This window comes from Cavia porcellus, unplaced genomic scaffold (genome assembly GCF_034190915.1).
Source record: "Cavia porcellus strain 051 isolate PalLab524CR breed Dunkin Hartley unplaced genomic scaffold, mCavPor4.1 scaffold_7, whole genome shotgun sequence".
Classification (NCBI taxonomy): Eukaryota; Metazoa; Chordata; class Mammalia; order Rodentia; family Caviidae; genus Cavia; species Cavia porcellus.
In genome coordinates this window covers 62,266,057-62,282,396 of record NW_026947490.1, presented here as the reverse complement: position 1 = coordinate 62,282,396, position 16,340 = coordinate 62,266,057, and the positions used below count along the sequence as shown (strand labels likewise).

At 44.0% G+C, this 16,340-nt stretch overlaps 1 protein-coding gene across 8 annotated transcripts in view; it reads left to right on the top strand.

The window, feature by feature from the left end:
* Wac (WW domain containing adaptor with coiled-coil) overlaps positions 1-3,495 on the top strand; it is a 75,141-nt gene extending 71,646 nt beyond the window's left edge. For all 8 annotated transcript variants that reach the window (XM_063253709.1, XM_063253708.1, XM_063253706.1 and 5 more), the window contains one exon: positions 499-3,495. In XM_063253709.1, the coding sequence (XP_063109779.1) occupies positions 499-568 (70 nt within the window). In that variant the 3' untranslated portion in view covers positions 569-3,495. The remainder of the gene's footprint in view (positions 1-498) is intronic.
* The last annotated feature ends 12,845 nt before the right edge of the window (positions 3,496-16,340 follow it).

The window sequence follows — 16,340 nt, the reverse complement described above, 5'->3', positions numbered from 1 at the left end:
CCCCCCCCCAGTCCAGTTTTCAGTAATTGTACATACATGTAGGTGGTATGTAATGACCAGATTAGGGTCATTGACAACATCACTTCAGACATTTATTTCTTTTGGGAACATTCAGGCTCTCTGCTTGCCAATGTGAAGTAATACAATTGTAAACCATAGTTATCTTGGCTTCAATTTCATGTGTATATATTGAATATTACACATCAAGTTGACAAGGCTCTTATCTTTGTAAAAGCTGCTCTTAATATTATGGGCCAAAACATGTGCAGTATGATTTTATCTTAAATCATTCCTTATACTTAGAGTAATTTCTGAGACATTATTAGAAAATTAAGAAATTTTACAACCTTTGTCATTGTGATATTGTACAGATTATTTTTGTCTTTAACTGTAAACTAATTCAGTTTTAATTAGTATAATTGTAAGATATTTTCAGTTTGGTTTTTCTGTAGTATTTGTATATTCACACAAATTCTCATGTTTGCTTTTATTTTTCAGGATACTGTTTTTGAGACAACAAATTAAGGAACTCGAAAAGCTAAAAAATCAGAATTCCTTTATGGTGTGAAGATGTGAATAATTGCACATGGTGTTGAGTACAGGAGCTATAAATCTGTTGCCCAATCTTAACATTTTTGAGCTGCAGTTGAGTAGACTTTGGACCGTTAAGCTGGGCAGAGAAAATGACAAGGGGGAGAGGGTCTGTGAGAGTCAATTCAGGGGAGAGATGCAGATTGATTTGTAAAACCCTTGAAATGTAGATTTCTTGTAGATGTATTCTTCACGTTGTAAATATGTTTTGTAGAGTGAAGCCATGGGAAGCCATGTGTAACAGAGCTTAGACATCCAAACTAATCAGTGCTGAGGTGGCTAAGTACCTAGCCTTTTACATGTAAACCTGTCTGCAAAATTAGCTTTTTTAAAAAAAAAAAATTGGGGGGGGTTAATTTATCATTCAGAAATCTTGCATTTTCAAAAATTCAGTGCAAGCGCCAGGCGATCTGTGTCCAAGGATGCGATTTTGAACCATATGGGCAGTGTACAAAATATCATGGAACAACTGTTTCCACACTTGCACCTGATCAAGAGCAGTGCTTCTCCATTTGTTTTGCAGAGAAATGTTTTTCATTTCCCATGTGTTCCATTTCCCTCTTAAACCCTCGATCTGATTTTACCCATTTTTTAAGACTCCTCTTTTCCTCCTTTCTTAAGGCACTGTTGCTAGGGCACTTTTCTATAACCTTTTCATTCCTGTGTACAGTAGCTTAAAATTGCAGTGATTGAGCATAACCCACTTGTTTGTATAAATTATTGAAAATCCATTTGCACCCTGTAAGAATGGACTTAAAGTACTGCTGAGCACGTGTGCTGAAAGTACACCGCCGCTCGGGATAAGGAAACGGCCCAATGAACATGGTTGTGGGAGGGGAAAGAGAAGACAAAGCTAGTCAGATGTGAATTGTATCTGTTGTAATAAACATGTTAAAACAAACAAAAAATTGTTATTTTTCTTTTCCTTCGGTCAATGCACATTAGAATTTGAACTACCTGGGGATTCTTTCTCAGAACTATTCTTGTTGAATATTTATACATAATGGAAGTAATTCCTAAAGGAACATTTTGTGTAAAACATATTAACAGGAGATTGTGTATAAGATATTTAATGAAAATGAAATTCAACAAGAATGATTAAGTCACTTCCCAAGTGGTTGTCATTTGTTAAGCCCCGGTTTACCTGTCTTGCTATTATGACGTTTCATTTTGAAGGATGTTTGTGTTGTAGCTAACTGTTCAAGTCTGGTGCTGACTGCTGTTCTTAGCCATCACAAAACGCTAAATTTGTGTAATTGGAGCTTCCTGCTGTTATCTGGAAATGGTGGGAAAGCTCAGCTTTGTATATTGTTTCCTAAAGTATATTAAAATAAAAAAAGAAACTATTGCTACTATAAAATTACCTTGGCTTTTTTTTTTTTTCTTTGCTAAAAATACTAGTCATGTGGCCTTACTATGACACTCTCAGTATTGTATGACATTTCTGCATGCAGAAAAATCTTCAGCTGCAGCCCTGTGATTAGCGAGCTGGTTGGGTGGTGGCTGAAGCAGATGCCTGCTTCCAGGACTGCCGCTCCACCCCGCGCGGCTCAGTGGGTCTGCGTCCACATGGGTGCTGCCGCTCTCTGAAATACCACCTTGATTTCAGAGTTCCTCTTGGGCTTTGATTACATTTAAGCTATACAAATTTGCAGTCAAACTTTCGTTAATTTTACAAGTAAACTAAGCTATTTTCTGAAGTAGAAGACATGTTCCCATGTAATTGAAATTTCAATCATACAGGAGGCTGATTTTTTTTCCCCTTGTGATTCAATTTTAAAATGTAAGAAAAGACAAGTGCAATGAATTACATTTGTCATGAAATGTTCGTGCCTGTGATTGTTGCCATTTGCTGGACTTCTTAGTGCGTATAAGTGAAATTGCAAAGAGCTGTCAAGCTAGAGCCTTTCCCGGGAGGAAATGAGCAATTTGTGATGTAACAGGATGAATGTTTCCTGGTCTTATGACAACTTGTGATTAGCTAAATATGTATTTGACTTGCTAATAGCTTTTGTCACACTTTTCTTTTGTTTAACAAATGTGTATATCCCTAAGTAAATTAGTCATATATACTGGGGAGAAGATGCCTAACTTGAATTTTCTTAATGATAATTTTTAAATGCTAAATTTTCTTGTGGAAATATTTTTATAATACGTGGTCCACTTAAAATTCTGTAGTAAATTATTTTAAGTATTGCACTTTATAAGTACGATATCCAGCTGCTAACCTACTTTTGAAGTGACTAGGTACCATATATTAGAATAGACACAGTGTTCTGGGATATTTAGTTGGCCCATTGCTGTGGGTTTACCTTGATTTGGATAATGTGAAACTAAGAATTAGCCCTCACAAGTTTTAGGACTTATTTTCTGTTTTAAAAAAAATCAAGTGTTCTGTATTCAAACCTTAAGACCTGCTGTGGCAAGAAATATTTTGTGATGGTGCATCTGTTAGAAAAACTTTGAAGAAACCGCCTTTTCTGTTTAGTAAGACTTGATTTTAAAAACTGACTGGTTTCAGATTTATTGTGCACTGAAAACTACAAACTCCAGTTCTTTCAAGATACATTCTTCTAATTGGACAAATGACTTTAAAGTCTTACATAACGTGTTTCACAGTTGTGAAGTTTTTTAAGAGGTGGCTTAACACCTTGTAAAGAATGGGTCATTCTTTCAGATGCAGTTTTATGTTATTTAAACACAACCAAAAGCTTTTTAAAAGACTTTCTTTGAGGGTGAATGTAGGGCAGACAGTAATTCACTGCATATCATAGTCTTTAGTTCAGGACTTAAAGCTGCTGTACTTAGATGCTGGATTCAGATTTCAATACCTGTAAATATGCCTATATTGTATTTGTACAAGTGTACAAAATGACACTAAAAGTAATAAATATGTTTTTATCATATGGTCCAATTATTTCAGAACTGTTTGGAAATAGTCTTATGAATGTAAAATTTGCATTTGAGTAAGGAAGTTCAAAGTATTAATGACTGATAAAAGTGGTTTTGTCTTAATAGTCTACAATGTCCTACTTCCTGTTCTAGTGAGAAATCTGAGGACTAGAAACACAACTTAGTGGTAGCATGATGGGCGTGCTTGCGCCCTCATCAGTCTGGCACAGGCACGTACTCGGGGGCTCAGATTGCAGTTCTAGGCCCCCTCTCACTGTTGTGTGCCCCTTTTCCTGAGGCACAGTCTGCTCAGGTGCAGTCACCTGCTGGCCTGTGGAAGCCCTCTGCTATGTCAGATGCATCCAAATTGTCTCCAGCCTTGCTCCCCTTCAGGGTTCCTGATAACACTTCAGATCGCCATTATGGGCAAGTTCTCTTCAGAGAGCTAACATGATCAGACTTGATTCTGTAGTGTTCTTTTTCAGTAACTGACAGCATCCTTTTCCTGATTGCCCCAGAGTCAAAGCAGTTTTTCACTCGTCAACACCCCACATTTAATTGATCTGCTAGCTGTGTTGTCATACCTTGGTGGTTTATCCAGACCTCTGGCAGGACCCATCTTGGCTTTTAAACTCCTTCCCACTGCCCCCCCCCCCCGCCCCGTGCCACTTTTGTTGTGTACATGCTCATACACACAGACTGTCCTCTGGGCAGCTGCCACAAGGAAGTGAAATATGCAGTGTGACATTCTATGTATGACCCTTTGATTTCAGGCTCAGGACAAAAACCCAGCTTTTCTGCCATAGCTGTCACATCAGAGCCCTCGGATTTTCTGTCTTGCTCACCTCGTGCACCCGTCTCTGCTCATCATCACTGGTTTCCTTAAAGAGAGAGCACAGCTCCTGATACATGGCACTCTGCATGCTTGTGGAGTGAACTATGAGAGGATAAAGGGTTTCAGATAAGACCAAGATTCAGGGAGGTGACAGAAAAAAGTGTCAAGTTTTGATACTGGGTTTCTGTGGAAGATAACACATCAGGTAGCTTTAGAAACGATACAACTTTCCTATTATTACCCAAACCCTTTGGGAACAGTAAGCAACTGCACAAGAGGAACAAAAGCCGCCTGCGCTGTGTCTTAGGGACCATCAGCCAGCGAGGTTATGTAGTGTGGCAGTCCTAGATGGGCCAGTAAGGCCTGAGGTCAGGACTGGGTGAGAGGGGACGGGACCTGCCTGGCTGCACAAGGCAGCAGCCGTGGGGTCAGCCCCTAGTGCCACTAGTGGAACATGCGCTGCACACCCCAGCTATCAGAGTAGCTGGTTGTGGGTGCAAGCGTGATGGAACATCAGGTTTAGGAGGCCATCGTGTGTGTTCCTCGCGGTGTCTTCTGTTTCCAAGATGCCCATGGACTGCCCAGTGCGGTCAGCATAGGTGGGGCGTTAGGGTCACAGTGGAATGTTTTAAACTCCGGTAGTTCCAGGGTTTCACTTACGTGAGAACAGAGGGATGTTAGGACAGTTACTTCTTGTTTGGGAGAGTATGTTCCTGTCCCCTAAAGAATGGGCACATGGTGGGGACTAAACAGATGTTCTTCAATGAGTGAGTGAAGTCTCTGTGTGTGTACACACATTCAGCCTACAATACAGTGACTAAAGGAACTGGACCACAGAATCATTTCTCTAGCCAAACCTTAAAATACATTTTTCCACACTTTTGATGCTTTTTTTTAAAACCATCTTTATGAATTAAAACTTGGTAAAATACTGCCATGGTTGGGGAAGAGCTCTAGCTTTTAAAATTTTCAGTGCGAGTCAGGCATGATTTTTCTATACCCATTTAACTCTTTTTTTGTCTTTTTCTTTTTTATTGGTACTGGGGATCGAACTCACGACTGCCTGCTTGCAAGGCAGGCGCTTATGCCGCTGAGCTAAATCCCCAGCATTCTATATCCACTTAAAAAGCAGGTTCTCCAAAGATATTATCTAAAATACTGTGATTGGAGGATAAGGGCGCAGTTGAAATGCTCAATTTTTTTTTTTTTTTTTTTTTTTGTACTGAGGATCAAACTCACAACCTCAAGCTTGTCAGGCAGGTGCTTACACCACTGAGCTAAATCTCCGGCCCCCGGCCTTTTTTTTTTTTTTTTTTTTTTTTGTCTTTTGGAGACAGGGTCTCACTATGCAGTTCAGGCTGGCCTTGAGCTCACTTTGTGATGACACTCGCCGTGGGGACCGCTTCGCGTGCAGTTCACCTCCCCATCATTTTACCCCCAACGTCTCCCTGCACCCCGCTGAAGGCAGTGAGGCACTGAAGGCTAAGCGTCTCGTGGTTTTTCCTACTTGAAAGACTTAAAATGTAAATAAGGAGCAAGGCAAATGGTAGCTACAGGCACAGGCAGGTAGGCTGTGTGGAAACACGAAGTGTAGCAAGAAGCTGTCTGGGCTCCTGGGCAGAGGAAGGGGGCGTGGCTCGCGGTCCTGCACCGTCCAGATTCAGACGCCAGGGGGAGCTGCAGAACCGCACTGCTGCTCCGGGAAACCTCAAGCCTCGCAGCACCGTGAGCATGCGCAGACGCTCTACGCGCGGACGGGGAGGTGCGGGAGCGCATGTGCGAGCCAGACGCTTCCCGGACTGAAGAGTTGCTACCTTTTTTTTTTTTTTTTGTCTTTTTGAGACAGGGTCTCTAGGCAGTTCAGGCTGGCCTTGAACTCACTTTGTAGCCCAGGCAGGTCTCGAATTCGCAACGGATCCTCCTGCCTCAGGCTCCCGAGTGTTGGGATTTCAGGCGTGAGCCACCAGGCCGGGCTAGGAGTTGCTAGCTTTGTGCTCTTGGGCGCTTGGGCCCAGAGTCCCTGGCGAGCGTGCGCCCCAGAAGGTCCAGGCCGGCGCGTCGGCCTTGCGGAGAGCCGGGTGGAGTCCCTGTGGTCTGGCTCGCTTCCGCTGAACGTACTTTACCTTGCTTTGGAGCTCGAGCCATGCGCCTGCCTCTGCCTCTGCCTGCACCACCTCCTCTGTTCTGCTTGGCTGTTTATTTGGCTTGGTTTGTCCTTTACCTGACAGGTTAGTTTCGGGGTTGGGAGAGATCTTCGAGGCCACTCTTAGGAGGACCTCCACAGACCTGCCTCTTGGACATGCACGTCCATGAGCAGTTAGAACAGCGCGAGATGCTGGCCCCACGCAGGATCAGCAGGACCTCGGGGCGTTGGCAGGAAGCTGGCCGCTGACTGCCTTCCCTCCTGAAAATACCCCAGAGCTGTGGCTCTGCCCCCACTCACTTCATCTCAGGCAAGCAGTGGGGTGGAGCTGGGGCTGGTTTGGATCGTGTCCCTCAAATATTCATACATGGGAAATTTACCTTCCAAATGACACTGCATTTGGCAGTGAGGACGTTTGGAGGAAATAAGATTAGATGAGGTCATGAGGCTGGGGACCCACCCCACCCCACCCCCGCATCATTAAGAAGAATAATCCCCAGCTGACACAGTGTGACCCACCCAGCTCAGGAACTGAGCCAATGCTGGTTTGGAGTTCTCGAATTTCCCAGCTTCCAGAACCATGAGAAAGGCACATGTTCTCTATAAATTACCCAGTTTCAGGTGTTTCAAAATAGCAACAGGAAATGGACTAAGACACAGAAAAAGTAAACTAGGCTAGTGGGAACAAGAAGAGGGGGACTGGAGAAATCTGGCCCATCTGGTGAGCTTGGGTAAGACAGGATCACCAGTGTGGGTGAGCACGGAAGCCAGGACACCCCGAGACCGTCTCTGCAGTAATACGGGTCAGATGATGGCGACTTGGACAGCCTGTGCCAGCAGCACAATGACAAGAGGCAACTCCGGGAAGGTTTTGCAGCTTCTCGCCAGAGCTGCCTGAGGGACCGGATGTGTGGGGCCGAGAAGGGGGGTTGCGGAGTTTTCTAGAGGGCTGAGCTGTCTGTCGAGGTGTGGGGCTTGGGAGGGCGCCATGTTCCGGGGACGCAGCACCACTCGGGTTGAAGGCTGAGCGTGACACAGTGTCGCTTTGGCATCTGGGAGGATGGGCAGCGTCCAGAGGGGGCCCAGTGATCTGGAAGGAGCCTCACCTCCTCTCCTCCCGCAGCCCTCCAGGGATGGGAAGCGCAGTGACCCTAGTCCCCCGGGACAGCTCCTCTGCAGAATGTGGGGGTCTGAGGGAGAGCTCCTGTCATAGGACATGAAGGCCGCAGATGGAATCCCAGCGGTGACCGTCAGAAGCTGCTTCATCTTCCCCCGTGGGCCGCGAGGACCGAGGGACACTCGTGTGACGGTGCACAGGGCCCTGTGTCCGCCCGTCCCCATAACTCCAGTTAGACCGAGCATTCTCGTGGCCCTGGAATCTCCGAGGTGGCAGCGCAGCTTTCGTGCTCCTGGGTGCAAACCACAGGCCTCCGTCCCGCCTCAAGGCCGTCAGCGCTGGGGTCGGGTGACCACGCGTCACGGCTGTCAGGGGTCCTGGCACTGCAAGCCGCCCCAACGTTCACTCTCACAGCGGCTCGGGTGGATGGTGCATTACACCGGTCCTGCTGGGATAGAACCTGCGCCGCTGGCCCAGAACCTGTGTTGCCAAGCCCGCCAGCCCCGCGTGGGTGCGAGGATTGTGCTCCCGGGAGGGAGGTCTGCACTGGCGACCTTGCTGCTGGTCAGTCAGTTACAACATAAAACAGCTTTGCTCTCTCTGTGCCTGCTGCTGCAGTGACTTAACGTCACACTAATTCTTTTTCACGCTGAACAGGCCAGCTCCCCAGAAGGGCCCGGGAGGCAGATAAAAGGGGTCCAGGGAGGAGGCCTTTTCTGGGGTGTCACGCACAAAGGGGAAGAACATTCTGTATTGGGGAGAAAATGCAAACCTAGAACTGCGTTTTGGGCAGCGGCTCATGTCTGTGATAGAACCAGTCTTTCAGTGTGTTTCCATGAGATCTTTTTGTCAATGTGAAGAGTTATCACTGCCAACCCAGCCATCTACCATTTTAATGTAAATAAAAACCGATTAAAAATACTAGAAAAATAACGAAATTTGTGTTGGAAAAAACAAGACAGCCCTTTACACTGCTGAATGTCAACATACAAATAAAATTCATTCCAGCCATATTGCCTTGTTGGTGATGCTCTTTATTTACCATATGAATGGATATCTTTTCATGCCAAGAAACAGAACTACATGATGATTCTTCAATGTCAGCATGTTATTCCAATTATATCATTTCCTGAGATCCGTCTCCTGTTGTTAATTTTCCTTGATTTTTGTAGTGCTTGAGATAACATCATGTAACTTTACTCACTTGCTTTATTTATTTATTTATTGTCTTTGTGACAGAGTCTTAAATGCAGTTCAGGCTGGCCTCCAATTTGCAAGGATTCTCTTACCTTAGCCTCCTGAGTGCTGGGATTACAGGTGTGTGCCATCACACCCAGCTAGTTGACTTGTTTTATATTTAGAAGAAATTCTATAATGTAAAATTCTAGGGTCAGAAGGAATCTTCCCAGCCTAGCTCACCAAAGCTCTAACTTGGTGAGGGGTCTGTACCAGCTCTTCCCTTTCCAGGGACAACTACGAGGTCGCTGCAGCAGGGTGAGCCCAGGAGTGTGTCTTAATTTGAGGTCCCAGAAAGACCAGGATTTACTCTCTTTTGCTCTGCCATCTTTCAACTATGACAATGACTTTTCTTAAAATAGATCAAACTGATTTACATCATCATTAATATCCTTCCTGGAATTGAAATTGCCAAAATGTATTTATTAAAAACAGGAGTTTTTGCATGTGTTGCCTTTCAGTTCGTAAAGATCTCCTAACAGCTGAAGACATTCCAGTTTACCAAACTCATAGTCCACAAAGACGGTGTCTGGAAAATTCTTTGGATTCCACCAGCATTTTTAACCTCACCTGACTTTGGGATCAGTAAAATACCCTAATTCTCCATAAGCATTCTGGAAGCTTCATTTCATTCATTACTTTTACCAATTTAAGTCTTCGCCATTATACACAAAAATAGAACTATTGCCTAATTCTTGTGCCTTTTCATCTTGCTTCTCCACTCCCTTTGAAGTCTAATATTCTCGAATGCACAGTTTCAGTTCCTTAAATCTCAAGACTTCAAGTCGCCTCGCCCATCTTTCCAGCCCTCTCGGCTCTGCTGAGGTCATGTGTGCTCTTACTTCATCCTTGTTCTTCACTTCTCATAGAATGTAGCTGCATAGCCATTGCTCTGTGCAGGTTATGCCTATAGATACTCAGTCTCCGAGTGTTGGGGCACAATTATAAAGTAGGAAGACTCTGTATACTAACAAAAAGCTTTGTCATCCTGTGTTACATTTGCCAATGCCCAAGTTATATGACCAAATTACCTGTTAATTCCCTTTGCAAACACAACTATTTTCTACAACCAGACACCCAGGGACATTGACCACATGCTTCATACTGTTGTGTATGTGCCATCTTCCTGGGTGACCTGATTGATATGTTAACCATTGTTCCCCTCTGCAAAGAACAGATGTTATCTAAAATTAAGTGCTGAAATTAGCTGACAAAGGACTGTAAATTCCTGGGAATCTTCTCTGTCCTCAAGCAAAGGGAAATAAAGGATTTCCTCATTCCTGATCCACACCCATAAATATTTACTTTGTAATTGTCCTTTCTATAAAAGTATGTCAAAATTTTAAGCAAGTTACACAGCTTTACAAACCCCAACTGCACTGTGTCACTGGTGCCAGGATAAATAAAAGTGCTACTTTTTCTTTAAAAAATACGTCTTGTCCCATTTTTTTGGACACCATTTTGGGGGCTCATTTTTGGGGTACAACATGAGGAACTGATTGGAATTTTCTTTGTGCATAAACAGGAAGGAGAGTTGCGATTAGAGCTGAAGAAGAAGCAGGAAGTGATAGGCGTTCCCACTTTGACCTTCCACCACATTAGACCACTGCCATAACTGTACAGTAATTTATACTAGGGCAACAACCTTTCACTGAATACATTTATATAGAGAGCCCTTTCCCAGATCTCATCTCGGTTCTAAATCCCATGATCCCAAAGGTATATATATGTACACACACACACACACACACACACACAAACATATATATATATATATATATATATATATATATATTTTTTTTTTTTTTTTTTTTTTTTTTTTTTTTGTACTGGGGATTGAACTCACAACCATACACTTGTAAGGCAGGCGCTTATGCCACTGAGCTAAATCCCCAGCCAGAAGGTTTATATTTTAATCCCATGGAGAAGGTGTTAGAGTTCTAGTGAGTTAATTCCAATCTACCACTCAGTGCAGAGATAAAGATACTAACACATACACATAGCTCTGGGACCCAAGGGTCCTAAGTCCAGTCAATATGGTCCAGCCACAACTCAGGGTCCAACCCAGGTTTTATTAATTCTCCATAATGACTATGGATGGCAGGGAATTCGAGAGTCCTGAGCTGGGCTAGGCAGGAGGACTGAGATCACCTCTGCAATATGCAGAGGACAAAAAATGCGGAAAGAGTAATCTGCATAACAGTGATGTACAATCTTTTTGTCCTGGGAAGTCACAGCCTCTTTTTTGAGGTCTAGTCTCATTCCACAGCATGGAACACGGCTTTCCATCCACCTGGTTCAACCGTGCTTTTCTGGGAGTCACTGGGTGGGGAAACAGCAACTGTCACCTTGCTTCAGAGATTACACACACCAGCTTTTCAGCCAGTCTAATTCACATTGCCAAAGAAATGTGCTATCCAGTTCTTCTGTACATACCTGTACATGGAGATAGGGCCTGGCTTACCTCTATCCCCCTGGAGATAATTTCTTTTCTTTCCAAGAGTGTGGTCCAGGATCCAGGACCCACCAGCCTCCAGGATCCAGGTCCTGGTCCCAGGCCAGTGCCAGAACAACTCCAGCAGCTCCAGGTTCTGAACTAGTCCAGCCCCTGGAGTACCAGGATGGGGAAAAATGGGAACTCACAAGGTGGACATGAGGTGGGCTAGAACTATGGCCAACCAATGAGATTACAAGAATGTAATTGCTCAGATAAAATTGATTAAATCTGTATCAAACTAGGGAGCAGGTCAAGGAGTAAGCAGGTGTGAATACAGAACATGGTCTTTGCCTGTAGGGGGTCGGGTTAGTGGGTCCTCCTGGCTTCCTCAAGGTGATAACTATTTAGGACATCAATCTTTAGAATATTTATCCTTAGGGTGTGGCTGCATTGGTTTTATCTTCTGTTTTGAGGTCTGACCCACACTGAGAGATGTTTGTCTCCCACACCATTGCAAGGTATTCTGCATTGGCTTCTTCCAGGGCCTATGCCTGTGTGGCTGCTTGTAATTGTTATAACTCAGGCCCCGATATAAAATCCAAGGAAGCAAGAGACCGAAAATTTAGGTGGCAAAGGCTTTATTTCCAGGCCTGGCAACCAGTCTCCAGGAGCCAATTTGGAGACTGTCCCTCAGAGACTGAAGGGAGGACTTTAAAAAGAGGCTGGAGGAAAAGGGGGGGAGAAACAAAGAAACCTGCAGAGCCATCAAACTTGTTGACCCGAGTCTGGAAACTGTATTGCTGTCCACTTAGCTCTGACAATATCGGGAGTTTCTGGTGTTTCTCAAATTACTCCCATCCTACAGACTGACATTATCTCGGAGTGGCACATCTGCAGCAATATTTGGAGAAGAAAGTGGAGAGTTAATTATCCCAGGACAGCTCGTTTTCACTAGTGGGTGCGAAGGGGTCAAGAGTTACAAGAAGCTGAAACTTAAGTTTTACAAAGATCTGATATCTAACTCATTTGATGCATACAGAACAAAAGGAAAGCACCGATTGGGGTTTGGACCATAGTATTTCCTGGTAATTTCTTTGAAGCTAAACAGTTCTTAAAATTGGGGCAGGCTCATTTTATGACAGATCATCACCGGGTCGGGAAGAGGTCACCAGAAACCCAAATTCTTTATGGCCTAGATAGATAGGTGAGGGGAAAGGGAGGCAATAAGGTGCCATACAGAACAGAAAACAGCGGTTATGTGTCAAGGTCAGGGAAAGGGTTAAACTCATACGCAAATCTCTCTGCACACAAGCAAGTTACTTCCAAGAAGTATAAATTAGTGGGCCATCCTAGTTTTCTTTAGCTCTTTAGTGGAGAATAGAGGCGCCTAACAGTGATTAACAACCCTTGTTAGCTTGTTTTAGCACAACTTCTGAAGTTTGTAGAGGGCAACAATGGTTAACATATCAGTTAGGTGAGATTCTTGCAATTCTTTACAGAGGAGAGTATTGCTCAACATATCAATTAGGTCACTTAACATATCAGTTAGGGAAAAAGGATAAAAAACACCTTAGTAAGCCATGTTGCAGGTTTGCTATAATACACATATAACAAAGCTATTTTCTTAGAGTACAACAGTAATGTTCTAACTTAGCTACCTTAGCCCCAGGCTAGTCTCCATGGCCCTGGGCCTCAGTCTCAGTCCCGACCCCATGTGAGTCTCCAGAGCCCAATAATCAGGTTAGCACCCATGTACTCAGCTGCTAAGTACATCTCAGTCCAAACTGATTGTGCCAAGCCACCCCTGTAGTCCTAGGCTCGAGGCCTGCCCCAGTACCAGGCTGGCACCTCTTGCCTTGAGCAGCTAAGAGGAGCTTTGAGACAGCCTCCTGGTCTCCACAGTGTCAGGAAGCCTCTGCAGCACTCCAGGCCAGCCTCTGCAGTCTCATGCTCCTGCAGACTTGTGGCCAAGCCTACTCTTGCAGATCTTGGACCCAGGTGGGACCTGCAGGCTCAGGATTCAGGCAGGACCCCACTGCCCACCCACATTAATAGTCTCAGGTGCCAGGCTGCTACCTGTTTTTGGCCAGCCCTGGCAGAGGGAAGCTCAAGGATCAGCCCAGTGCCAGGCCAGCCCCTGTGGACCCACATACACAGACTCCAGGCCCATTCTACAGACCTGTGCATCCTGCAACCTTGCTTCTTTTGTCTCTGCATACCCACTCCACAGGCCACCTCCTGAGCCAGGTCTCAGGTCATCTCAACAGATAAAGTGCCAGGCTGGCCCCTTCCAAGCCTACCCCAGGAACACGGCAGGGGCCAGCCCAGAACCGCTGGAAGGTCTGACCGGTAAGACACATCTCAGACCAGATTCTGTGAGGCTTCTCAAAGCCAATTTGTGAATATGGTAAGAATTCAGTACTTCTTCAAGGAAACAGACATTATCATAATGCACTTAGAAACATGACAAATCAAAGAAAATAATAATCTCCCAGTAGTTAACTCAAAAAAGGGGATATATCAACTGCCTGAAAAAGAATTCAAAATAACTCATTTAAAGACACAATGAAATTCAAGACAATATGGAGAACCAATTCAGTGAAATCAGAAGATCTACAAAAATTTTTAAAAATTTAATGCAATTGAAATTTTTTAAAAAATCAAGCAGATACTCTGGACCTGAAAAATATGATGAGTGAATGAATGAATGAATCAGAAGACAGCATTTATGATGGTTTACTTAAAAATACATAGTAAGAGAAAAATAGCCAAGTGTAAAGTACAGTAAGCTTGAAAGTTTGTGGGGTAAAACCAAAACAGCATATATTTGAATTCCTAAAATGCACGAAGAAAAGAAATGTAGCTAGAAAGCTCATTTAAAGAAATAATAGTAGAATTTGAAGAAAGACATAAATATCCAGAAACAGGAAGTACAAACGTCTCTAATTAGATTAACTTTTTTTTTTCTTTTCTTTTTTCGGTACTGGGGATTGAACTCATGACTCCTTGCTTACAAGGCAGGCGTTTATGCCTGCTGAGCTAAATCCCCAGCCCCTTAATTAGATTAGCTTTGAATAAGACTACCCCAACATAATATTATCAAATTGTCAAAGGAAGAATCTAAACTGCAGAGAGAGGAAAGAAACAATGGAAACAAGAGAGTCCTGTGGAGGGGACAGACTTCTCAGCAGAGCCTTAACTAGCTGGGAGGAACAGGAGGGTGTTGTCAAGGTGCTAACGGAAAAGAAAGTCCAGTGTAACACTGTGGGCATTAAAGTCTTCCTTCAGAGATGAAGGAGTGATAGCGCAAACAAAAGATGAGGGTGTTGATTACCATCAAAAAATAAAAATTAAGAAACTATAGGGAAAACAGGCACGGTGGCTCACACCTGTAATCCCAGCACGCAGGAGGCTGAGGTGGGAGGATCATTGCAAGTTCAAGACCAGCCTGGGCTTCAAAGTGAGCTCAAGGCCAGCCTGAACTGCATAGCGAGACCCCATCTCAAAAACAAAACAAAACAAAACAAAAAAACTCATACGTAAAATAAGAACAGTGAAAATCAGAATACTCTATAATTTTCATGCTTAAATCTCTTTGTTGTAGTCAGTGTTTGCCAGAAAAAACAATACAGGACATATTTTATAATAGTCACCCAAAAGTCAAATACCAAAAAAAAGTGCAAGAAATCTATCCACACACTATAGAACCAAAGAATCTAGCTGAAGGCCTGGATCCCTGGTGAGTCCTCCTGCAAGAGTCCAGCAGACATAGGGGAATGAAACTCCCAACCTACTAGATATCCAGTAAGAGTTCCTGTTCTCTAAAATCAAAGAATGAATTTTAGGAACAATGAAGATTAAGAACAGAATATAATTTTTGAGAGAAAGCTTGTGTCTGAGAGAGAGACAAAAGGGGTCTTGAGTGAGTTACCAAAAACTCTGTCCTTTCTGAAGACTTTTATAGAGTAAAACCATGAGGTGAGACAGGTCCAAGATTGGGGAAACATAGGAACTCACAAGGTGGGTATAAGGTGGGACAGAACTAGGATCAACCAATAATATTAACTGCTCAGGTAAAATTGACCAAATCGGGGACAAATGGGGGAGCGAGTCATGTATCAAGTGGGCGTGCTTAAAGAGTAGTGACTCCTCCTTTAGAGCACTGGGATGGTGCTCCTGGCTTCATCAAGGTGATCCATACCTATTTAGAATATCAATCTCTGATGTTCATATTCAGGGTATGGATGCATTTGTTTTGCCTTTTGTCTTGAGATCTGGCTCAAAGCAGGAGGTATCTGTCTCCTCCAAGGTTGCAAGGGACCTGGTCTTTTGCACTGATTCCTTTGAGGGCCCAGCCCTGTCTGATTGCCTATAACAGTTCCAACTCAGCAGCGAGTAACACAGCTGAAGACCTAAAGCCCATGACAATGCCCCCCACAGATCCAGCTGGAGGCCCAAAGCTCATGACACTGTCTCAGGCAAGTCTGTTTCACAGATCTGCACTGGGAAGGCCCAAAGATCAGAGGAAGCTAGAAAGTCTGTGGCAGCGGGGTGAATGATCTGTGCCAGCAGGCTGAGAGTTCTACACTATGTTAGAATATTCTGGTGCAATAGAGAACCAAAAAGTACAAAATGAACAGGCTTATTGAAGACATGGGAAGGAGCACACAACCCATGGCAGCTGGGCTGTCTCCTTTGACCAGATGCAGAAGCAGAGGGTTACATAACGTCTGGAAGTGGTGCATGGGGTAGATATTGATGATGTGTGAGGAACCGATTGGAATTCTCTATGCATGCAAACAGGAAGGGGAGTTGCAATTAGGGCTGAAGAAGGAGGAAGTGGTAAGCGTTCCCACTTGGCCTTCCGCCATGTTAGACCACCGCCATAATTGTACAGTAATTTATACTAGGGCAAGAACCTTTCACATTGGAGCCAGGAAATGATGCTCAAAAGGACCAGAGTTCCTCTGAAAAGTATCATAGCCATCTTCCATGACAAGGTCCTGGGCTCCTCCAACAATGAGAACAATTGAGTTCATATCAGGAAGCCAGCATGACAAGCTTCTCCAGGAGATTGAATAGCACACAT